General features: G+C 46.1%; 1 protein-coding gene and 1 long non-coding RNA gene across 7 annotated transcripts in view; one reads left to right on the top strand and one right to left on the bottom strand.

Annotated features, from left to right (window-relative positions):
- LOC105195275 overlaps positions 1-24,346 on the bottom strand; it is a 287,417-nt gene that overhangs the window by 72,636 nt on the left and 190,435 nt on the right. The window lies entirely within an intron of this gene.
- LOC105195272 (LIM domain only protein 3) overlaps positions 1-24,346 on the top strand; it is a 75,325-nt gene that overhangs the window by 44,566 nt on the left and 6,413 nt on the right. Inside the window, exons 2-4 of one of the 3 annotated variants that reach the window (XM_011160638.3) lie at positions 1,251-1,317; positions 19,368-19,479; positions 19,785-20,048. In XM_011160638.3, the coding sequence (XP_011158940.1) occupies positions 1,308-1,317; positions 19,368-19,479; positions 19,785-20,048 (386 nt within the window). In that variant the 5' untranslated portion in view covers positions 1,251-1,307. Of the gene's footprint in view, positions 1-1,250; positions 1,318-4,900; positions 5,296-19,367; positions 19,480-19,784; positions 20,049-24,346 lie in introns of those variants that run through there. The other 2 variants (XM_011160640.3, XM_011160639.3) reach the window with 2 other exon arrangements.

Below are 24,346 nucleotides of genomic sequence, written 5' to 3'. Positions count from 1 at the left end.
ATGGCGGCTCATCTTGTAATGGACTCAGAAGACAGGCGAGTCGGCTAATGGAGCCCTGCTCTTCCAGAAAAGCTCTTAGTATCCGCGCCGCGCGAGCGTCGATGCTGTCGGGGCTGCGTCACTCCAAATCCGCAGCATCCCCCCGGTGGTTATTTCCGTGCGCGCAGGTGCGAGGGACAGGCGAGAGCGCAGATTTAAAATACTTCTCCTTCCTAAAACGCTACTGTACGGCGTACAGGTTGCCGGCACTTTCGTAAAAAAGAAAAAAAATTAACGAACCAGACGCGACGTGTACAAAAATTAGAGACTTGCAAAATATATTTCATTTAAGATTCTTCGATAATAAAATAATTTTTCATTTTGTATAGAGGAGAGAGGGCGGATGAGATGGATTTGGGATGATGAGATATCACGATCATTAGCGTCTATTGCGTTTTGTGAAAGCTGAATTTCAATTTTGCAGGTAACAGAGATTTTCATGGGTGTATATTCTTCACGTAATTTGAGAAGTGTGTTGGGTATTGATTTTTTAACTTTGGTCGAACTCGAAGGCCTTGACTGCGTCGTCCAAACAATGTAATTGAATTTAACGTGTGATGTAACGTGTACAAATTCAACGTATAAAATTATATTACGTACGAGAGAGCGTCGTGGACTACTTGCTAATCAAAAGCATTTTGATTGACTATCGTGATTAACGCATTTATGGTCGCATTGCATAATGCTTAACTAGTGCAGAGCGAAGAAATTATTTTAAAAAAATATTTTTTAATCCAAAGAAATTAATTCAAAGAAAATACTTTTTGCGAATAAAAATGTATATTTTGTGAAATGTTTATAAAATCCGTTTGCTTTGTAGCATTTATTAACGTGTAAGATCTTCAAAGGATTATTAATTTGTAGTTTTTTATATAAATAAAAGTTCTTTTTATGACATTTGTTGGATTTGCAGGATGCCGCGACTCTCCTCGCATCTCACAAACGCACCCTTTTTTTTCTCTTTAGTAAATTGTAAATTGCGTTTGTTCTATACACCCGATGAACTTCTACCTACAGGGTGATCTGTAGCTAACAAACTTTTGTCCACAAGAATTATGTCGCGCTAACATCCACTGAGTTATTTAAGAAAACAAAACGATGTTCCATCATCCCCTTTTCTTCTCTATGTACAAAAGGATATTTATTACTTGATTATTATTTTATGACATACATGTATCCCTAGTGATTTTCTCATCGATTTTATGTTTTAGAGTCCAAATTGAGAGAAACGAAGTTCTTTTCGAGGAGCTATTTTCTATTGCGACGGCATGAAGCATTGTAAGTTGCGCGCGTGTGGTTCGCCTTCTTCAAGTTCGACGCGGAATTTATCGTCGCGCCGGCGCGACGCGGGCTCGTCGCGTCGTTAAATGCTTTTTCGCGAGATAAGGGCATCGCGAGCGCGGTCGGCGAGAGTGCCGCTTAGTTTAATACACGTAACGCTACTTTCCGCCCGCTTTTTCTATCAAATGCTCCGCGTCGAGCTCCAACGGGGTTCGAAGTAGTATAAGTCGTGGACAAAGTAGACGGCGTACAGAAAACCTCCATTAAAGTCCGTAGAAGTGATTAGTACGCTCCCCCATTCCTCTTTCCCGTCCCGCCTTGCCTCCCCCGTTCCACTCTTGCCCTTCGTCCTACACAAACACGTACACCCTCTCCCTCATGTACGGGCGCACACATACAAGTGCACGCGACACCCCTGTTCCTCCCGGCACCCTCCCTCTCCTCACTTTTCGCTCCTGTCTCACCTCTCGCAATTCTCCGGGCTCTCTCTCTCGCATTTTGCTTTCTCCTTCTTCGCGCGGAGAACGGCAGGCTTTCGAAACGCGCGAGTATCTTGCGATACTCGTGGGAGAACTATTATCGAACGTCGTATAGTGATTTTGGATTTACGACGATATGTAGGATGCGCTCTCTCTCTCTCTCTCTCTCTCTCTCTCTCTCTCGCTCTCGCTCGCTTGCTCTCTGTCGACCAGGGATTCTCCCGTTGAATCTCGAGCCTGAAACCGGTCCGATGAAAATCGGAGCGCGCGCGCGCGCGCGCCGTTTTATTTTGCGTGGCCTCTCAATTTCCTCGATATTGAGAGTATCTCGGTAAGCCGGGGCGTATGTTTTAAATTTACGGCATTTAATAACGCGGTAATTAAGTCGCCAATTAAATTTCTGTTAAAGTGCACCTGAGATTAATTGGCAAATGAAGTTTTATTACCTATTTACACTCTCGAAACTTATTCCGCCGTAACTCTTTAATTTTCAATATTAAACAACTCCGTAACTGTAGCTCGGGTTTGAAGATCCGCCGAGGAGAAACGTCGACTCGAAACTTATCGCAGCGCTCTTTAGACCATCCGGTGTAAAAGCGCCTTTTACGACGGTGTCGTCGGAAATTTTTCGTTGCGAGTGTAAAAGAGAGAGAGAGAGAGAGAGAGAGAGAGAGAGCTGACCTCTATTTTTTTTCCACTGATAACGTCCCCGAGATTAACGCGGGGAGTAATACAAGCATGAAACCGGATAAGATCGCGAAGCTCTTTTTCTTCACTGAAAACATTACTTCCTGAGAGGTAACCTAGACTTCCCGCGGCCGTGCGATAGACGTGACGTCATAAATCAGCCTGTAATTAAAAGAGACCGCCGGCCATCGGCGGCGACGATAAGCATGGCTTAATCCATTTCATCGGCCCGGGGTATATGGGAGTGGAAAAAAAAGGTCGTAGCCTTTCTAATTTAATCTGGCGAATGATTCCGTGATTCTCGAAGCCGGCGGCAACCCTTTCATTACTTACGTCCCCACCCTGCCTTGCAGCTCCTTGCCTACCTCCTCCCCCTCCTCCTTCTCCTTCTCCTCCTCCTCCACCACCGATTCCTGCACCCCCTCGCGCACGGGCGCCACCGTGAATCGGCGCAGAACACTAAATCAGCGACCGGTGTAATTTTTGTAATGGGAGGTGTGGCTTCGTAGGGGTGGCAAGCGCGTGTCCGCGGGGTAGGGGTTTTACGCGCGCGGAGGGGATATACCACCCCTGCATCGGCTCGCGTGTAGGTGGTGTACGGCAGGGTGGAATTCGTAGGGGCGATTCTACGGGGTATCCCGTCGAGCGAGACGCGCCACGCCGGAGGTTAATCCTCCACAGCTATTTCACGACCGTCGACCAGCGTGATCGTCCCTCAGAAGGATCCTACCCAGGGCCCTCGTACACGGTTAGCTTCACTGCCAATCTATTTGTTGACTAATAATTAATGATTACGTCGTAATCTCTCACATTCTACAATTCTACATATACAATATTAATTATATATATATATATATTGCATTTATTTGAATCTAAGACGCTGCGCACAATAAAAAAATATTAGATATTAGGAACAGGAATTAAAATTTTAGAAGAGAGTATATTTTTCTTAATAAACACTAAATGAATAATAAATCATGTTGAATCTTGTATGGCACATTTGTCTTGCGTCTTATTCGTATCCATTGAGCGTTACGTTTAAATTCATTGAGAAAACTCTTTGATTCTAAGATTTTGATTCTTAATATCTAATAGTCCTCTGTTGTACGCTGGGCCTAATTTTCTTCCTTGAGCTTGTCTCTCCGAATCGATATCTATTCACTCGAAAAAGATTAATTGTAAAATAGAATGAATAACGTTATTGATTAAAAAATAAGATATTGAAAACTATTTTTTTTCATATTTTTAAAATTTTATTCCTATGCAATGTGAATTTTATTATTGGAATGGCAAATATGTTTCTACTTGTTAAATTGTAAAATGTTACAAAAATACTATATATGACGATTTATAATAAACTAAAAAAAAATTTACTTTTGGCCCATCTTGACAAGTAATTTACTAATAGATTTTTGAACTATTTGTACATGTACAACGTGACCTACATGTGTGCGTTGAAGTTTCATTAAATTTTTTTAACATCACTTCCATAATAGGATTTCATTTAGTACATTGTTTTTTTATAATAATTGATTACATTTAGGGAGTCTATTGTATTAATGACAGCACGCAACAATATTTTGCTAATATAAAAAATATCGATAATGAACGGGGTCCTTCTGCACTGTAGAACCGTAAATAATATAATCGATTTTTGCTTTCCTTATTTAGAGTCGGCCTTTCCGTCGCATTTGCGATTAAGTCGGCCAGGCGTTTATCGGTTCATTACGTATTCATTATGATAAATCGTTGATAATTGAATCCTTCATTCAGCCGTGATTACGATCGCGCACGTCCCTCATCGAATCCCGGACAAAGTCGATTCTTACCCTCACCGCGGGACGTCGACAGGCGCGAAATTAAAAAGAAACAAACACCGGCAGCGCGCGTACCATAATCGATATCCCCTCGCAATTCGCCGTCGTCTTCACTTCGTGGCGGCACGTCGTAGCGGCACGTTCCATCCCTTCCGTCGATCAACCACCCTCTCTCCCTCCTCCTCCCCTCTGTGCGCTCGCTGCTCTTCGTCGCCGCTGGAAATCGAGGGCTCATAACTCGCCGTCCTAAACGCGCCGCCTAATCGACTGGAGTGCGGCCGCTATTCCGAATCGGGGTACATCCGGCGTGATGCCATGCGGGGGGAAGGGAGGAAGGAAGGCTAAATTGTGCGGTGGAGCGCGGATAGTTGAAGGATCGACGCGCGCGAACGAGCGTCCGGGGATGAGAGCGAGGAGAGGGAGAGGGAGAGAGAGAGAGAGAGAGAACACGCTCGTGAGGGGTAACGCGAGAGGTAGTCGTTGGTGGTGGTGGTGGCGGTTGCGACGTGGTGGGAAAAGCGCGTAGGGGTACCACGGAACGACGGTGGCGGCGGAGACTGTCGAGAGAGGGTAGCTAGATAGCTGGTGGGGATTTATCACTCTCGGTGGCGTGCCGTGGCTGCACGCGGCACTCGGCAGTTTACAGCCGACCGCCGAAGCGGCGGTCTCGTGGTACTTCCAGTGGTAAACCGCTCGACGCACGCTTCGTCCTCGCCGCGCAGCAGGGAGAGAGAGTTCGCGCGCTCGAGAGGGTAGAGAGTTAAGGAGAGACCATCGTTCGCGAGAGCACTCGTGTAGAATTCTCGATAGATCAATCGACCGTTCGGTAACTGATCACCGATGGGGAAAGACGATCCGTGGACGCAAGTTGGTGGCCGTTTCGTGCGTCTTGTGTAGTGCCACGTGACGCGGAAAGCGTAGACGAGGCGGATCTCGCTGCCTCGTGACGAGAGAGGCCTTCTTCGCCGCTGCTTCCCAGCGATTGTTGACAGGTAAAACGCGAGCAGAAATCACGCGCAAAATGGAACAAACGGAAGTAAGAATGAAAACTCTATATTTGCGTCGAGATTTTGACGATTAGTTTAAGCGCAGGGAAGCCGAATGGAATTACTCGCCTCGGCGATTATAGGCAGCGCGGCCTATCGATCCTCGATCTTGCGCGGCGCGGCATTCGCGAAATGCACTTGCGAAGCACAAGATGCGGAACGCAGGATGCGAGGAGCGGAGAAAATAAAACGGCGCCGATAAGATCGTGCATATAGACCTGTGTATAAAATGAACGTGCATTTGCTAAAGAAGTCGCGTGAGAGTCTCGCGTTAATTATAAACTGTCTTGCTTTTTAGCTTGGCAGATAAGCACGCGCTGGCACACTTCTGTATAGTCATTCACCCCCTTCTCGCGCGCGCGCTTGCATCTCGCGCGCGGGGGTCCCACGTCTCTCATCGACCGACGTCTGTTCCAATTACCGGTCGCGCGTTTTAAGGCGATTCCGTTGTGGGGCTGCCGTTAGCCGTTAGCCGACGCGGATTAACTGCATCCTTAGAAATGACTCGTATAGCTCCTTTACTTCGTGATTCCTTTGTCCCGCTGAATTGTCCGTAACGGCGCGTGATTATCGACTAGCGCGACTGCGAGGGAGCGCGATTAATTGACGCCGATCCTTGAGACGTTTAATTAAAATTAAAGAGACGTTTAATAAGTTTTTATTGCGGCCGTTAATTAAATTATTTATTCGTCGGTATGTACCTTTTTCATCAAGACTAATGTGCGCTTGTTTTTCTTTTTTTTTGTGTTCCTCTTGCAGCGAAAGAGAAAACGTGCAAAATTAAATTTTTAGTTTAAATTTCCTTGCTTTCCAATTTGTGACGTTCTTGCTCCGAAAAAAAAAAAAATTGAAATCGCAGTGTCTGAGATCGATTAGGTAATTTCACTCATTCATGGCGCAATAGAGATACGTTTCTTGATTGAATCGTCTTATAGTAATGTCTCAAGCGAATGCTATGAGATTACATAATGCACTATGTATGAATCGTTTTCGAGATATCGTCATCCAATATGCAAGAGCGAGCCGGTTGTAGCGCGTGACAAAGCTTTCACGAAGATTAGCGCTAGGTGCAATCTCGCGAGCGATTCGTTGGAAATGGCACATTATAATATAGCTTCTCGGAATCTATTTTAAAGCCTATTGCGCGCGAGATAAGCGAATTATAAATATGCTATTACTGTTAATAAAATGGTTTTGAAATACTATAATTATTGGAAGAGACATGAAAATAGTAACTTTATTTTTTTAATTTCTAAAACAGAATCTTCAATCTTTCTGAAATTTAAATTAAGAGAACAGCTCGATAATAATTTTCCAGCTGAATTTATATTTACGAGTTCCTACGAAGTGCGCATCGCATGTTTGCTGGATTTTAAAGCGCAGAATTTTCATATTTATTACGCTGAAAAAAAAAAAATTGTTGACTGGACTAAGCGCGTCGACTTAATTGAATTTCTTCATTTAAAGTATTTATATGTATAAATTAAATGTATATAAATACATTCAAAGATATTTAATTTAAATACGTAAACACTTGAACTGAAGAAACTTGATCGAGTTAACAACCCTCTTTCTCTGTACATATTTAACGGAAATTTGAATGTTCTTTCAAAAGAACATGTCTCGCATTTAAAAAAAAATAAAATACGTATCGTTGACACGTACGAGATCATCCACCGTGACGCGGACACCGCATTCTCTATTTATTTAACGACCATTTAATTGGATTTTTTATTAGCGAATTATCGAGCGTCGAACATCAAAAGCCTTCACCTTCGATTAAGAAATTGGAAAGAAAATTCCAGAGCGCGGATAAATGCCGTTGATGAACCGCTTCGTTAAAGAAAACCGGAAATACCGGCGTCTTCAATCTTTCTTTCTCCTCCTCGTCTTCTCGTAAGATAAGATACAGATGCATCCTCCTCGCACATAACGCGGTTTTATTCCCACACATGTCGTCAGGCGTCAGTTGAAGTCGAAATAATGAAGCTAACTGTCCGTCTGGACGAGCGTCCCGTCTTGTTTCTCGAAGGCTCGTCTTCTTCATCAGAGACCTTTCCCTCTCTCCCACCTCTTCTTCTTTCTCCGTCTTCCTCCTTCTCCTCTTCCTCCTCCACCGTCGCCGTCTCGACGTCCCGCCGAGAGAACGTCTCAACTGTCGGCCACCCGCGTGTACTCGTCCGTTTGAATGCCGATAATTGGCACTAGTTTCAGCCGGCGGCGGGCTCGTTAGCCGGCCGGCTAAAGAGAATCGCTTAATTATTTCGTTTGAAGTTCGCTTCCGATAGGAGGTAGGTAGGTACGGCTAAAGCGCGCGCGGATAAATCGAGAAAGCTCGTGCGAGAGCGCGAGACCTTCGACCGAGCGCGTTTGTTTCACACCGACAAATTGCCGCGGCTAATTAGCCTCGCGGGCTAAAAGAGGAGAGAAGGTTGTTGCTGCTACTGCTGCTGCTGCTACTGCTGCTGCTGCTACTGCTGCTGCTGCTGCTGCTGCTGCCGCCACGGACGCTCTTGCCGTTACCGCCGCTATTTCGTTGGTTTATTACCGTGGCCGCCGAGTCGAAACTGTGCCGCGCTGCCTTCGCTATTGTTTTAAAAAATTTCTCCGATGCTGGGCTCGTAAAAAATGAAACGAATCGTTCCCGGATTCTTGATACAACGCGCGATGCGCCGCGCGCAAAAGTGGCTAAACTCGCTTACGCGGCTTTAATGGTTTCCGCACACCCAGAGAAAAGTTGTGTTTAAATTGATGAAATCGTTTCTTTAACTTGGGGTTTTTTTTTTAAATTTGAAGCGAAAATAGCTTGGAGGAAAATTTATTTGATTTCAAGCAATGACGGTATTAGTCCTTCTCTTAAAGCAAATAAATGATTTGTTTAATTTAAACAAATACTTAATTTTTTAATTCAAAGAAAGTGCTGACGGAAAGATAAGAAATAATTTACTTGCTTTGGTTTTAAAAATAAATTTCTTTCATTTAAAAAAAGATTTGCGCTGCATAATCAAGCTATTTCTTTAATTCTAATAAAAGAAACAACCAAAAGATTTCTTCGAATAAAAAAAAAACTTTTATTTGACTGTATATCAAATTTCTTTAATTTAAATTAATTTTTTTTCTACTCGAAGAAACTTTTCTCCGAGTGTACGAGACAGCGTATCTCTCAACTGAAAATTGCAATGAAACTAATGCACACGGTAATGATATAAATAGATGTGTGTGTGTGTGTGTGCAGTAAAAATAGATAAACACGTGTAATAGATAAAAATATAGAATAAAAAGTTGCATAAAGTATAGAGAGGTAGATTCCCACAGCTGCGCTTATTTTTATATTTTCTGTTTTGTTTCGTTCAACAAGCTTCTGGAACTCGTGTCATTAGTGTTCTGTGCATGACTTTTCATTTTGCCATTGCTGGGCAGGAAACGCTCCTTGATATAATCAGTCGAAGCACAGCGATCGTTCGGGCTCTCTGGACATCCAAAATATATCTTTGCACCTAACGCGACAGTATTAAATAATCCACCCCACGACGTCCGCGACGAGGAATGTTAAATAAATAAATAAATTTAATTTTAGTGTGATCCGAGCATTATATATATACACGTTGCTCGTAAACTTTGAAACGAGGGTCCGACAAATATTACATCGAGGGCGAGTATTCGCCGCAAGTATTCTTTCAGAAAATGGCAGTGCCAGTCTTTCTCTCTCTCTCCTTCGGTTAGAACAGACCTTTTTTTTCGCAAACGGCATTTTCCTCGTTTTCCGGATATTATAGCGTGCTAGCGGGCCGCGCTGCTATAATTTAATAACGCCGGAGCGCGCGTAATGCCTTTCGACACGAGTCAGCGATAATTCCGCGGCGAATGTCCAATAAAAAGCCACTTTGCCCGATCGAAATATCAAATGTAATCCTCTTAAGTCGGCCGCACCGTCGAACGTGTATCTCGCGAGCTGACCATCGCGCCCTGTCCTCCCCCTGCTTCGCACCCTCCTCCCCCCGAGCCACCCCCGGACGGTCTATCAACCCCCGTTCTGGACTCTATCTCCGTCCGCCTCGGTGAGCTACTAACTTTTCCCTCTCCTCTCTTCGATACCCTCTTCTCTCCGTCTCTCTTGTTTCTGTACCGCTCTCGCGCGTTCCGCCCTTTTCTCTCCGTCGTCCTCCTTAGATCGGAGGGGCTGCTTTTACGGCGATTGAAGCTTCTCGTGGGTCCTTGGGCACACCGCCAGGTGGCAGTGCCGCGTCCTTCTGGGCGTCGGCCCCGAATGTCCTTTCCCTGCGAGATTTTTCTCCGTATGGTGATGTGCCCTTGTGTACTTAGGATGTCGCACGTGCCGTCCCAGAATACCGACCCCGGACCAAGTACATCGGTACTTGGAGGGAGCTAGAGGGGCAAAATCTGCGCTTCCGAAGTGGTCTGATAAATCAAAATCGCTTCGGCAGAATTTGAATCACGCGCGCGGCAGAACTGAGAAGAGAGAAAAATTCACAGAGATACAGGAGGGTATCTCTCTCTCTCTCTCTCTCTCTCTCTCTCTCTCTCTCTCTCTCTCTCTTCTATAAGATACCTTCGATCGCGGATCACTGTTGGGGCGCGCGGAAACGACGCGGACGACACTGCGCGAAATTCCGCAACATTCTTTTATCGATCGTTAAAAGTTTCATCGGCGCGCAACGCCGGTCGCTCCTTCGGCGCGACGCTATTGAGAGCACCCCGTACAATTAGCTTCTCTCATTAAAGAACCATTTGCAACGGCACCGAATGCGCCGGGACCCGATGCTGAATAATTAGCATTCGCTACCGACCGAAATCGATTTGTTAATTAATAAAGCGCTAACGTTCGCCGTACTAATAATACCGGTCAACAATTGAATAGAGAGCGCGTTCATTAACTTGCCGCGCCACAGCAGCCAGCTAACGCCGGGCGTCCCGGATCGACTCTGTATCGACTCGGATAATCGAATTTGTCGCGGGAGGACCCCCTCCCCTCTCGCGAAGAGGGGCGATCGCCTGGCGTATCGTCGCGTAAACGACGTTATTTACAAGAAAGGAATGCAATGACTACGAAAAAGGATTTCATCGTCGGACATTCTCGTTGCAATCTCTTGCTCTTTCTCTCTCTCTCTCTCTCTCTCTCTCTCATTCTTTCGCGTTTCTTTCTTTTTCATTGTCCGTTTTCTTTTCTCTCACCGTTTTCTCAGAAACCCGCCAAGACTCCGTGCCGCGAATCTTCCTCTTCGCCCTTCGCGGAAGGGTGGCCCGGAGGAAAGTTCCTTTTCCAACTCGTTCGGCGTGCTCCGGCGGGTTACCGGCTATTGGCCAGGATATCTTTCGATTATCAAGACCATCCATACCTACCTACCTACCTACTGCCTTACCCAGCTCCATTGTCTTCTCGGCTCTTTCAATTAATGTTTTGATTGATTTCGGACCCTCTGCTGGAGAACGCGACCCTCCCTCACGATCGGCGCTTCCTGCCAGTTTTCTCTCTCTCTCTTTCTCTCTTTCTCATAAACATATTCTCTCTCTCTTTCTCTTCGGGCAATACTCGAGTTGGTTCTCCATAATCGGCATTCCGTGGAAGACGGAGTACGGGAACGTGAGAATTTCGCGAAAAGAAGGATATTGCGCCATCGTTGCTCCCTTCAACGTCGTTGCTGCCATAATGGCACGATACTCGCAATAATGAATTTGATTGGCGATGATTTTCATATCGAAAACTATTTTGGGAGTGCATAAATTTTGGATGACTTTCCTTTGAGAATTCGCTGACAGCTTTTAGATGTAAAAGATAATAGATATAATGGTTCGAATAACGAAAAACTTGATGTGGAGGTACGCTTGTAAATTTAACGAAACAGAAATTCCAGCTTTATGCAAAATGTATGTATATCAATCACGGGTGTACACTGAGAAATAAAAATTTGTTGAGATACTAAAATATTCATTCCGATATATTCAAGTAAACATTGGATCGGTTCAACAATTATTTAGTTGCGCAAAGAAGAAAGATATGGTTCGTGTCAACCATTAACATTTTCCAATCAAAAGTTCAATATTCAGTCGAACGTATCGTTGACTAAATATTTCAATTTTTCGACAACCTTTTTTTCCAGTGTATAAACGGAAGTAGTAGGTATTTTTTATTGTCCAAGTACGGCGAGGATTGAATGGCGAATTTAGAGAGTTAACGATTCTGAAAAGCTAATTGCGGTCTCGGGCTCGGATTACCAGAGATTTTCCTCTTCCGGAATACTGCGTGCCGCAGATAAATTTTGCCCTGCCTCTCCCCTCCTCCTTTCCTCTTCGTAACACACCGCGCGAGGGTGGAGGGGGAGCGATACGTACGAGGAACGCGCGCGCGACGTCTCGCCGACGACGACGACGACGGCTGCGTCGCTGGACGAGGGAGCGACGACGAGGGGAGAGAAGCTGCTGGTAGACGACGATGGTCCCCGAATCGGTGTTATACCGGTGGCTGTTTTATTGCGAGATTTGCGGCGTGGCCTCCCCGTGTAACAAGACTTACTGAGATCTTAATAGAATCTGAGACCACCCCTTCTCAGCGAGTCTCACACCACCGCAGGACTAACTCGTTCCTCGTCCATGGTTCCGCGCCTTTCCAACCGCCCCTTCGTCCCTCCTCCCTTCGACGGACTCCCGGAGGGTGAGGAGGACCAAAGTCGAGGGGATCGCGCGGGAAGGGGGCGGACGGGAAGTTGACCCCGGCACTGCATCCCTTCGGCGAAAAAAGAAAACTGGCGCTTATATTCTAAGCGTATATAAGAGGGATGGGAAGGCGGACGGGGGGAGGGGGAGGGAGCGAAACGCGGCGAGGGCGGGAGCGATCTGAAGGGTGATTTATGAATATTGCCTACGGAGAAAAGTGTATCGCTACCGCGCTACCACGTCGATCCCCTCCCACCCCTCTTCTTCTATCTTTCTCTCTCTTCGCGAAGACTTTGAAACGACTTCTGCGTGGCGATTTCTTGGGTATATTCGTGTTGTTTCGAAGAGAGGGACGATCGAGACCCTCGCCGGCTCGAAGTTGACGAGTATTTGCGAATGCACGATACAATTTTTATTGTTTAAACATGTAGATCTTCATAAATCTTCCCTCAATATAAAAAAAAGCTTCAATTTCTAAGCATGGGAGGGGGGGGAGGCTATTTGTCATTTTAAATAAACTCGTTGCACGGTGATGAAAGTATGAAAGAACTTTATGAAGAAAATTAAGGAAAAACGCGAATCGTATGTTTGCACGTATATTTATATTCCGCAAAGTTATAAAATCTTGTGCACACCAATTTTTTTTTTTTTTTTTAAGATAAGAAAAGTGCACTATTATACACAAATTTGATTGGAAGGAACAATGTTATGTCGCACGAAACACTCGCCCGCCGTATTTCGCTCTTTTGTCATTTCGGTTTCTCGCAGGCGGATCGATATATACCACTACCCCTCTGCCAGCCGTGCCGCGCTCCGAGGCTCACCCTTATCCTGTAACGAACACAATTGGCATCGTCAAGACGATCTCACGTGCGTCTTAATTATACCGTAGTGCGGCGCCGGCCCGGTCAGGAGCATCGAGTTGCAGTGAATATTTTATAGCGGCGGTGCCGAAGAGAGACGCGAGGCGCCGCGGCGCCGCTTCGCTCCGCTCCGTTCCGTTCCATTCCGCGCCGCGCTGCGCCGCGCCGCGCCACACCGATACGATAGTCACATAACGACGCGAGAGTAGGTCTGTCCTCGCCCTCTCTACCTGCCCTCTTCTCCTCTCCCTCCGACCACCCAACTTTTCCCCCCAGGAAGCTTGTTAGGCGACGCCGTGCTCCGCTATCTTCTAATTGGCGATATAATGATCCTGAAGGATGGAATACCGTGGTCCTGAAGGACCCGACGAGAGAGAGAGGGAGAGCGCAGCCTCGGTCTCTCTCGCTTTGTCAGGGACGAAATTAAAATTTGGCTCTGCCTTGCTGCCTGTTTCTTTCCCTCTCGTTGTCCTCCCTCTTACATTTCCTTTTCGTCGGACTCATTTCTTTGCCTTCATTTCGGCATTCCCTTCTTCAGCACCGCGCCTCCGCAATTTGGAGATGCCCGAGATGAAAAGGAGAGTTAAAAAAATAATTTATTTTGCGTTCTCTCTTTCTCTCTCTCTCTCTCTCTCTCTCTCTCTCTCTCTCTCTCTCTCTTTCGTTCCTAAAATATCTGCACACGAAGAAATCACAATGAGTCGCGCCCATCTATCGGCGGTTTAAGCGTCGGTCGTCGCGGGAACTATTAATTAATCGACCATTACCTGCATAGTTTGAAATGCGCAGTGCGGAACAAGTACTCGTTCTAATTACGCGCGCCCTCATTAACCGTAGTAATATAGTAAATTTACAACTTGTAATTATCTCTCATCCGGCAACGACGACGACGACGACGACGACGACGACGACGACGACGACGACGATGATGACTATGACTACGATAGCTCGCGCAACGCCGCGACGTAGTTTCGCCCGTAGTGCTCCCCCAATCAGCGAAGGCGGTATATCCGTATCGTTATCGCTGCTCGTCCATTCAGAATTTACGAACGGACCCTTGTAGCAGTGTTGATAGTTACGAGGCCGGTCTCAATTAGTGGAACTTACGTCGCTAGGGTCCAATTAGACGTAGGCCAGCGCAGCTACACCCTGTTTGCCCAAGTTTGCCGTGCACCATCCTCGCCATCGTCGTCGTCAACGTCGTAGTCACCGTCGTCGTCGTCGTCGTCGTCGTCGTCGTCGTCGTCGTCGGATAGAGTTGCCTGTCGTCCCGCAGCTGCAGCGGCACTGGTTGAGGGTGTCTTTTTCCTACGCTAATGACTAATTAGCAGTCTCTTCACTTCATAGTATAATGACACGGGCTCCACAGCCCCGGGTGGAGGGAGGACCGCGTCGGATCATTATTAAGCCCCGAAATTGTAGCCGTGCTTGCTACCCCTTTCTCATCGGTTCCTCCGCTTCTCTCTCTCTCTCTCCCCTCTTGGAGGATTTTCCAATTCGGGAGGTATTAATAAACGGACTTTTCTCTCTCTTTCTTCCCCCCCCCCCTCTCTCTTTCTGTATTCGTCCGTTCCGCCCGCATTGTGCTACGGCGAGGCGCCATATTTTATTGAGCATCTTCGATACGAGTTTCCCAACGTAAGAAGGCGACTTCCCCGTTGGCGAGTGCAGTCACTCACAGTTTGGGTCAGCACCGGGTACGTCACGCTGACCTTTAACCGTAATAATGTATTGAGTCCACTATACTTCCCGTTTCTCCTGCGAGACGACTTCATCCCCCTCCACTCCTCCCATTGCCCTCTCCACGTATATATATATCCGTCTACGTATATTTATCCGTTCCGCGCGCTCACGGCCTCTCCTTTCTTCCTCCACGAACTTTCTTTTACATTTATTTATTTCCTAAACGTCCGTCCCCACCGGCTACTTTATATTTGACATTTTTATTAAACCACCTAGAGAGGTCCCGTGTCCGCTCCGACGGAATCCCCGGGATAGACGGACGGCGGGAAACGGCGAGGGTGGGCTGGTAGCGCGACAGGAAGAGACGCGGGGGTGGATTTCTCCCATATTGCTGTTAGAGCAATTTCGTAATCTCGAAGGGGTGCTCCTTATATTGACCGAATAAAAAATCGTTATCTGCCGCCGATTCCCGGATCAAATATTGCCGCGTTCCGTCCGAGGATTCGTCCACGTTTGATGGAGGACGATTGACCGACGACATGGGAAAACCGCTCGAAATCAGTTTGCCATTTTACGATTATGCTATCTCCGACGAGAAAACGCGCGGATGAGAACTGTCGCGCGGCCCGCCCGACGTGAGACCGATTTCATCGCCGAAGAATCGAATTTCCCCGTGACTTCTCCTTCGTCGAGAAATAAAACGACGACTGCTAGTTTCCGGCATCTAAATATGACGCAGCAAATAGCGATTTTTGTTAATATTTTATTGTATTTTATTGTACATATATATTATAATTGCCTTATCGCAGACTGAGTACGCGAGATTACTGTCTGGCGTGGCGTGGTTTTATGACGAAATCGCGTTCGTTTTAAAAGATCTCTGAAAACTCTTTAGGGAAGAGATGCGAGAAGATATCGTCGCTGTAAAGAGTCTAATTTCCATAAGACCGGCAGTAGTAAAAGACGCCGTAAATCGCGCCGAGCGAAATTCGTCGTCCTTTTGCAATTTCGTTTTATAAGCGATCGAAGTATCGACGTTGTCGACATCCGCCGCGAGATAATGCAATACCCCCGAAAGCGTTTCTCGCGACCGATCACTCAGAGTGGCAAACAAGTCGCGATATTCCGATATCGGTGTGTATTCGCGAAAACAATTATCCTTCTGTTTTCTCAGTGAATTTTTTTTTCTACGTGAGTTTCCAAAATACATTTTGCTCAGATATCGATCTAAGGAACTTTCTCGGCCACCTAATCTGGACTATCCGGGAGCATAAGCTTTTGTGGAAATAAGAAAAAAGTTTTTATTCGCTCTTTTCTTCGCACATCAAATTTCACCGATTTAAAATGAAAATAAAAAAAAAAGCGCATCCTTCTATATAAATTCCTCCTATATAAATTCGTTCGTTATTTTCAAACGTGTCAGATGAACTTATGATTGCGACAGGTGAGTAATTTTAATCAACGTACGATGTGCGAATTCTCGCGGCAACAGGCTCGAAATTTTTCACCGACGCGAACGAATGATTAATTTCATCCTGATTTTTTTTTTTTTTTGTATGGTATTTTGGTACCTACGCACTGAACTTTTAATTTGCTCGCGAGCATCGGCAATTTCGATATTCGCTATTTGCCAATGAAAAGGGTAAAGTAACATCCTTTTTTTTTTTATTGTATCTCTCGCAACTCATCGCGATCAAATACGTGCGATGCGTGCGCGTAGCTGCAGCGTTTGCAAATGCGGGAAATAGACGCATGAGCTTCTATCCAGTCGCGAAATTTATCCATAGGCGAACTCATCGGTCGGGTTCATTCCGAGCAATCGGTTATCGATCGCGCAATTAGCATTACCTGGGGTTTTCCCCCCTTCCTCCGAATCGCGAAAAGGGTTTAAAAACCGTCATCGTTAGCCTCATCTTTTCGCGGCGCATTTTTTTTTTTTAAATTCTATCACGATGTCAATCGGACTATGGGAGGAGAGAATCATTAAAAAAAACTAGATCCAGGGAAAAACGAAGCGTACGGGTCGTTTGACGAATCACGAGGCGGCTCTTGGATATACCGACGTGGGAGGCGCGCCGCGGGAGGACACGAGGCGGCGCGGGAGGAAGGGGGATGATGTTTTTTTCCTCGGCGGCGCCTCTTTAATTTGCCCTCCAATTAACGGACGGGGTCCTATTTGAAAAATACCTGCCACGAGGGCTGGCAATTATACTTCTTCCTTTTTTTTGCGTCACGAGCGCGTTATTAGCGCTATCCGTCCAATCCCGCTGCCTCCCGTCCCTTGCCCATCTCTCTTTCTCTCTTTCGTCTCTCGTTTGCCATTTCCTTCCGTCCACCTCTCGCACTCTCTCACTCTCTCTCTCTCTCTTTCTCCCCTCTATTTCCTCTACCTCTTTCACCCATTTTGTCTTAGTGCATGTGTGCGAGCGCGAGGGGACACGAGTGGGCGAGCGTATCCGCGCGATTGTATGCGTTTTACGTGTATTGCGGAGCACGCGGGTGAAGTGATGCAGGCGATGGGATGGGAAAGGCGCAGGAAGGACGGAGCGAGATAACGAGATAGAAGAGGACAGGTGAGACGGAGAGAGAGAGAGAGAGTGAAAAGGGGTTGGTGGTGGGTGGTAACGCGAGAGAGAAAATTGGAACCGAGAGTGAGAGAACGAGGTAGCGGTACGGCGTGGCGCGGTACGGTGGGTTGCGGGTCGCGAGGGGCCAGGGAGGGAAGGAGTGGCGTTTATAACTCGTGCCCGGGTCTCCCGGCTTTGAGAAGGCCAATTAGCAGCATAAAGCTGCAGCTCGGCCCCGAGGCCGAGGATGTTTGTATGTAATAATGGATTGTTACTCAAAGTATCCGGCTAATTAATTAAGCCCCCGCCGCGCATCCGCCCGCTCGTCGTCGTTCCGAACGGCGCGGCGATAGCGGGAAGCGGTAGCGGCGGCGGTGGCGGTGGCGGTGGCGGTAAAGGGGGTGAGCAAAGTGGGCTGTCGGCCGTGCCACCCTCGCCTGCCAAGTGTTACGCGGACCGCCTCGGAAGGAACGCAACTGCGTTCTCGCAATCGCGAATGCCGCGGTCCAGTCTCACTGATTACAAATCGGTAGTGGAATTCATAATTTAATGTAATGTAACGGAAGCGAGTTTCAAACACCAGATACATGAAAAACGTTTAGCGTGTAACTTAAGAAGTACATTGAATTTCATGACACTTTTAACGGTGTGTACACTGAGAAAAAAAAGAAAGTTGTTAAATTGACAAAATTTTTCAACTTGATTAAATTTTTTCAGTTCAGGTATTTATGGGTTTAATGCGAATGCACAAACTGCTTGAGCTTTAATTTAAGCATTTATATATTTAACTTAATTAAATTACATAAATACTTGAAGAAATTTAATCAAGTTGAACATTTTAGTCGAGTTAACGACTTTTTTTTTCTCAGTGTATAAATCGAACACAATCGCATTGTTAACTCGACCACTGTGGCGGCATAAATTGCGAGCAGGTCGCGATTTACGTGATTCTGAAAATCTCTCGGCGACAATCTATATACATTAAAGGATCGGTGGTAGTAATAATCAAGCGTAAATAATAGTCGTTAAAGTTTTGATAAAGTAACTTCAATCAAACGCACGGTCAATACAACCGAAACGAACTAAATGCCAATTTTACTTTTCTACCGAAACGATCGACTATTATTATGTTTAGTAACATTCATTAAATATTGCGATACACTAAGTAAAATTACTTTGACATTGCCATATTTACTTTTTTCTCAATGCATAGTTGCAAGAATTAAAAAAAAATATATACATTTAAACGCATCATTATCAGTTTTATCGTACGAACTTGAAATACAAAATATAATTTTTCCTTGATTTTACACGAAACAAACAGACAGAATCAATTGCTCATTGCTAACATTCCCGAGTGGGACGCGGAACGTTTAAAGTTCAAAGTAGCAGTTTATAACTCATCCTAGATAAGATAAAGCTTCCAGTTTCCCACTTGTGGGAACGAAATAGCAAACGGTTAAAATAATTGGCGCTGTAGAGAGAAATTTATTTTCGCCTGAAGAACGCTCGCCCATTCCACGGGACGGTTGAGGGACGGGCTGCTTCGGTGCAGGGAGGAAGGGACGGGAGGAGCGAGAGAACGAAATGAAAAAAGAAATGTTTTATACATCGCGAAAGATTCCGCCGCCGGCGGCGGCGGCGCTCCTCCGTGACGCAGCATCGTGTCGGCGCTTATTGGAGTCTGGGCGCGCAGGCACGGTTCCAATTAGCCGCGCTAATTATTGCGTGCTGTCAGCCACTTACGACGGCCGGAGACGCGCTCGTAACGGCGGGACGCGCGTGCACTGCAACCCAAACGTCCCCGCGTTTGGTGCGTCGCTCTCTTAAAAAAAAAAAAATAACGCGCGCAGATGCGCGCGCGACCTGTCCGAGTGCGGGGAAGGCTCTCATTAACCCGGGAAATCAAATTTCGAGGCGCTCCGAAATGACGCGGCGACGACGCCGCGCGTTATAATTCTCTCGTCGCCGCCGGCACGCAACCTTCTTTTTTCTCTCTCTCTCTCTCTCTCTCTCTCTCTCTCTCTGCCCGAGCTCCTTTCGGCTTGCCGAGAATTTTATTTCCGTATAATAGTAAAAAAGACGAACCGCGCTCCGGCATTTAGAGATTATTTTAAATTCCATCGCAATGCGCTGATCGAGAGAAATTCTTCTATCTCGGATTTTCCTTATTTGTTTTACAACGATGTGGAAGAATATAATTGTAGCGATGTGATTTGCTTTTGTGTTACAGACGGCGCCGTAGTTGAGATCACGATGACTATGGACGTGAGCAAATCCGAGACGAATAAAAATGGTTCGACGCAGCAGGAGTGCGCCGGCTGCGGGAAGACAATTACGGAGAGGTAAAACGACTATACGCGTATACGTACAGTGCGCAATTCTGTAGAATCTGTATTCTTAAAGGAAAAACATCTCGTCCGTCTCTCGCCTTGTCTTTGTTAATAAATCTGTCTTTTGTTTTGTCGCGCAAGGACGCAGATATATATCGATTCTCCGATCTCTAAAGCGGCTCTACTCTTTCGCTACGTTCAAAATAAAATATTCAGCCGCGCCTTGCGCATAAATTGTATATTTAAATATCAAGATAAGAGAGGTATTTTCAAGACTTAACGGCCGGTAAGAACGAAAACTACGGTCGGTCCTTCAGGTACCTCCTCAAGGCCCTGGACCTCTACTGGCACGAGGACTGCCTCAAGTGCGGATGCTGCGACTGTAGGTTAGGCGAGGTCGGCTCTACCCTCTACACCAAAGCTAATCTTATCCTCTGTAAGAGGGACTACCTCAGGCTCTTCGGGAACACGGGATGCTGCGCGGCATGTAATAAGCAAATACCGGCGTTCGAGATGGTCATGAGGGCCAGAACGAACGTCTATCATCTCGACTGTTTCGCCTGCCAGCAGTGCACTCATCGGTGAGTGCGAATTATCCTTATTACCATGTCCGACTCTCTTAGCGAGAAGCTCCGGAAAAATTTAATCTCTTGATCTTTACCACCAGATCCGCTCCTTTTTTCCTTTAACGGAACTCTCCCATCTATTCTCTACCTCTACGATTTACGATACTTTTATTTCGAGTTTGGAAAATGTAAAATGAGATACGGCGCTATAGAGGGAACTGCAAACTGCAACGCGCGAAATTGCTTGTATTAAACGACGGGCGGAATTTCGAAAATAGAAACGAAACTCCGTTTCGTGGAGCTCGTCAATTATTAAAAATTATCGCGCGACGTAAAACGCTGGAAAGACAGCCGGCGGAAGACTCGAACCGGTAAATTCCTCGCTTTCTACCCCCATCGTCCTCCTTTATCTTCCATACCGTTCACTCTCATGGCGATGCATCTCTCGCGTCGCGTGGACACAACGTGGCGAAGACGAGGAACGGCCGCGAGAGGAGAGAGAGATTGCCGGGTCCGCGAGACAGACTCAATGGGGCGAGGTGGGGGTTAACGGGGGTAGGTTGCTTTACAGGTCAGCTGGGAAATCACCCTGTGCTTTCCGCGCCATGACCTCTCCATTCTTTCGCGCTGCCGTTCTCCGGGCCAAAAGCTCGGTCGTGAAACCTCGCGGCACGTTCTCGCGCATCTACACGACCTCGATTCTCCATTTGGCTCACTTCCTCATTGAATTATTATCCTTTGCTCATCTTTATCAAATAATTAACATACATTTTATTTCAATTTATGATTAGTTTTATCTACACTCAGAAAAATGAAGCTAAAGAATAAAAATAAAAGAGCTTTGTCGGTCAGCGCGGAAACTGCGCAAATGATTTGATCATTTAACATTATGCAATTAAATAATTAATCGATACATTCTGTTAATGTTCACAATGTGTCAGTCGCTTTCTTCCGGAGTTTCGATCCAGAGAAAAGTTTTTTCTTTTAAAAAAAAATTTGTTTGAATAAAAAAATGTGTACATTGTTATACGATTAAAGAAAAGTTTCTCTGATTTAAAGAAATTTTTTAGTCGTTTCTTTTATTAGAATTAAAGAAATAGTTTTATTATTTAACGCAAAACTTTTTTAAATGAAAGAAATAAATATATTTTTAATAACTAGGACAACTAAGTTATTTTTTACATTTTTATTAGTACTTTCATTGAATTAAAAAATTTTTTGTTTACGTTAAATAAATGATTTATATATTTATTGTAAAAAGACTAATAACGTCATTTCTTGAAATCAAATAAATTTTTATTGTTCTCCAAACTTATTTTGCTTCAAATTTAAAAAACCAAGTTAAAGAAACAATTTTATCAATTTAAACATAACTTTTCTCTGGGTGTAAATAATTGAAATTAATACGAAAATTGATGAAATGATGGGTGGAAATATCACTTTTGATAAAGCAATATTTGTATGCCATTTGAATCTCGGTATTCCGCACGCTTAAAACTTCATTGATATAATCGTCAATTGATCTTTCCAATCCCAAGATTCGAGACTTTTTGTAATCAATGAGTTATTACGAACTGAACGATGAACTCTGATGGAAGATTAAGTATAGATCCAAATTTTAATAGGTTTTGAATTTTGTCTTTATAAGTTTCTTCTGTATCCTAATATAAGTTTGTAAGTTCCATAAGTTTCTTAGCAATATAAAGGGCTTGCTTCGGGGCGAGGATAAACGCTCTTCTCTCTCTCTCTCTCTCTCTTTTTCTTTCTCTCGCATCTTGACTCATCTACTTTGTCTTTTATCAGTTACGTAATACCGAATATCGTATTTTCACGTATGATCGAGATCATCTTCGCGAGCGGGGCCATCGTGATATTGACTCTTTCCAAGACCTCGTATAGATGGTACGTTGTTGCCCCATATATGGCGAGTTTGTGAGACGCACGGCTCACTGAGCGGAATCAATTGCAGCGAGCAAGATCGACCGTCGGGGATTTATCTATCAGACTCTCGCGTTATCAACCGTTACTCTTTTCTTCGGTCATTTTAATTATCTCCGGGCCACGGTACGACGTTTAAACAATATGTAGCAACGACGAGGCGGCGGAGACCTGTCGCGAATCAATGGCGGGAAGCGTGCAAACGAGTGCACAAAAGCCAGCGATACAATGCTGGCTTACGGACGAAGTGACTCGTTTTGGGGGGGTGACAACGACCAGGAGAGAGCAGATAGATAGAGCCGAGGGAGAAAGAGAGAATCTGTAGCCGCACTGTCGGTAGAGAATGGTGACAGAAAGCGGGAGAGAGAGAGAGAGAGAGAGAGAGAGTGAGAGAACAGGGGATACGATAGAGGAGCCGGAGGTGGAGGATGTAGTTTCAAGCCAATAGCAACGGTTCGTCCAGGCGTGTGGCAAACGTTGCGCAGCGTCTCAAACAATGTGAACAAAAGAGCATCAATTTTACGTTTTTATCGTCCGGCATTGTCTGTCTTCGACAATGCCCCTGCTCGCGCGCGACTCGCGGCGAAACCGGCCGCGGTGGTAAAGGGAAGGGTAGCGCGCACGTCAGGATCAAAAACGGATCCCGGTACGGAGGGGGGTTCCGCCGCCCGTTCGGGTCCTTTGGAAAGAGAATCGCGGGCGCGTGACGTTTGTGGTTTGCGCAGAGACGCGTGTTGGAGCCGCGCGCCGTCCGTCGCCGCGAGACGCGTCGACGGTTGGTTGCTGCCGGGGGTTGTGCTGGGAAAAGGCGGGCTGCGAAGAAGTAAATTGAGACGGCCGCACTCGGGTCCGGTCATTATATTTGTTGTAACAATCGCGTTGCGTGTCGCGGATGATGTACGAGCGCAATTAAAACGCGAGCGAGCGCGCGATAAAATATGCCTGATGCGGAATATTCGGTGCGCGACCCCTGCGCGCCCGCGCTCGCCTATACGGCAGCGGCGGCGCCTATACGATCGTGCCGCTAAAAAGCAGGCAGGTAGGTAAATTTGAAGAGGGCAATTACTCGCAGCGCTGCGCGTCCCTGTAACGAGACGACTTAGAGTTTGCAATTAAACAGCAACAATTACACGGGGTAACTTTAGACTGTAATAACACAGAATAAAGGGTTGCCAGTGGCTGCGACTAGGCTCCCACCCTCCTGGTTAGAGGATGATTTACCGATGCAATTAGCTCTCTCTCTCTCCCCTCCCCCCTCCTTCCTCCCCCTTTTCTCTCTTTCACCCTCGATGCACACGAATACACACGTACACGTGCATTAACACAGCCGCGTATCCGCTTTTCCCCCCCTCGATTTCTTTGCTTCCGTCGAATCCGGTCAAACATAATGACTACTCGATTAAACTTTCGCCCTCGCGACTTGGACTTGGATATCTCGCCGGGGCGAGACTCTCGGCGCAATTACAAACGACGTAGAATTCCTCGTTCGTGGATAATTGCTGTTTGCAAACGAAATTATGGCGCAGAGCATTTTTACATTTTTTTTTTTTTTAACTACTTTCTTGAAAATGGTATTAATTGGTCGTGTCGCACGTTTGTAACGCGTAGTAATATTACGCGTTATAGCTCCCGCGCTTTTTCATTATATTCGATAAGATCGCGGCGGTTATCTATTCTGTGGAGACGTCCGGATTGCGCTCGTGCATGTATGCGCTCTCTCTCTTTCTCTCTCTCTCACTCTCGGCTCGGCGCTCGGGCCCGCAATTTCCGCGATTCACGCCGCGATGCGTCGAATAAAGATTTTATCTGAGAAACTGGCGAGACGCGCACGACCAGGAGCTCTCGCTGAAACTTTGATGCGGCGAAGCTCGCGCGCAGAGGACGGTATTACTCTTTGAGGGCTACGGCTACGTCGTCGGAACGACCCCCGTAAAGTGCCTCTCTAACGGGGTCACGCATTGCCACCGGTGGTATCATTTATTGAATCGCAGTGTCGCCTTTCCGCCGCATCGACCGGCATCGTAGTCGTCTTCGCTGGCGCGCATCTTCTCGCCTCTCCTTCCTTCCCTCCCCCCCACCCCCCACTCACCCATTGTCCTGCAATCGGGCTACCCTCGTTAAAGATTCAACCGAGTTATCTGAGCGTCGTCCAGATTGAAATTTTCCATGCAGACCCGAGGAATTGTCCTCTCGCGCGACTTCACTCCCCCCTCCCTTCCCACCCCCTTCGTATACTACCCTCCGCGCGGACGGTTTACCAACTCGATGTTTCTCAGGTGTCCACGTATTTGCGATGCGAGATCGATTTAAGGGTGCTGCAATCGGTAACGATAATGATCCATCCCTCGGAGCTGTTAAATTTTGCGAAACGGACT

Source organism: Solenopsis invicta, chromosome 5, assembly GCF_016802725.1.
Source record: "Solenopsis invicta isolate M01_SB chromosome 5, UNIL_Sinv_3.0, whole genome shotgun sequence".
NCBI lineage: Eukaryota > Metazoa > Arthropoda > Insecta > Hymenoptera > Formicidae > Solenopsis > Solenopsis invicta.
The sequence above is the reverse complement of the archived record's forward strand: the minus strand, read 5'-3'. Positions and strand labels throughout refer to the sequence as shown.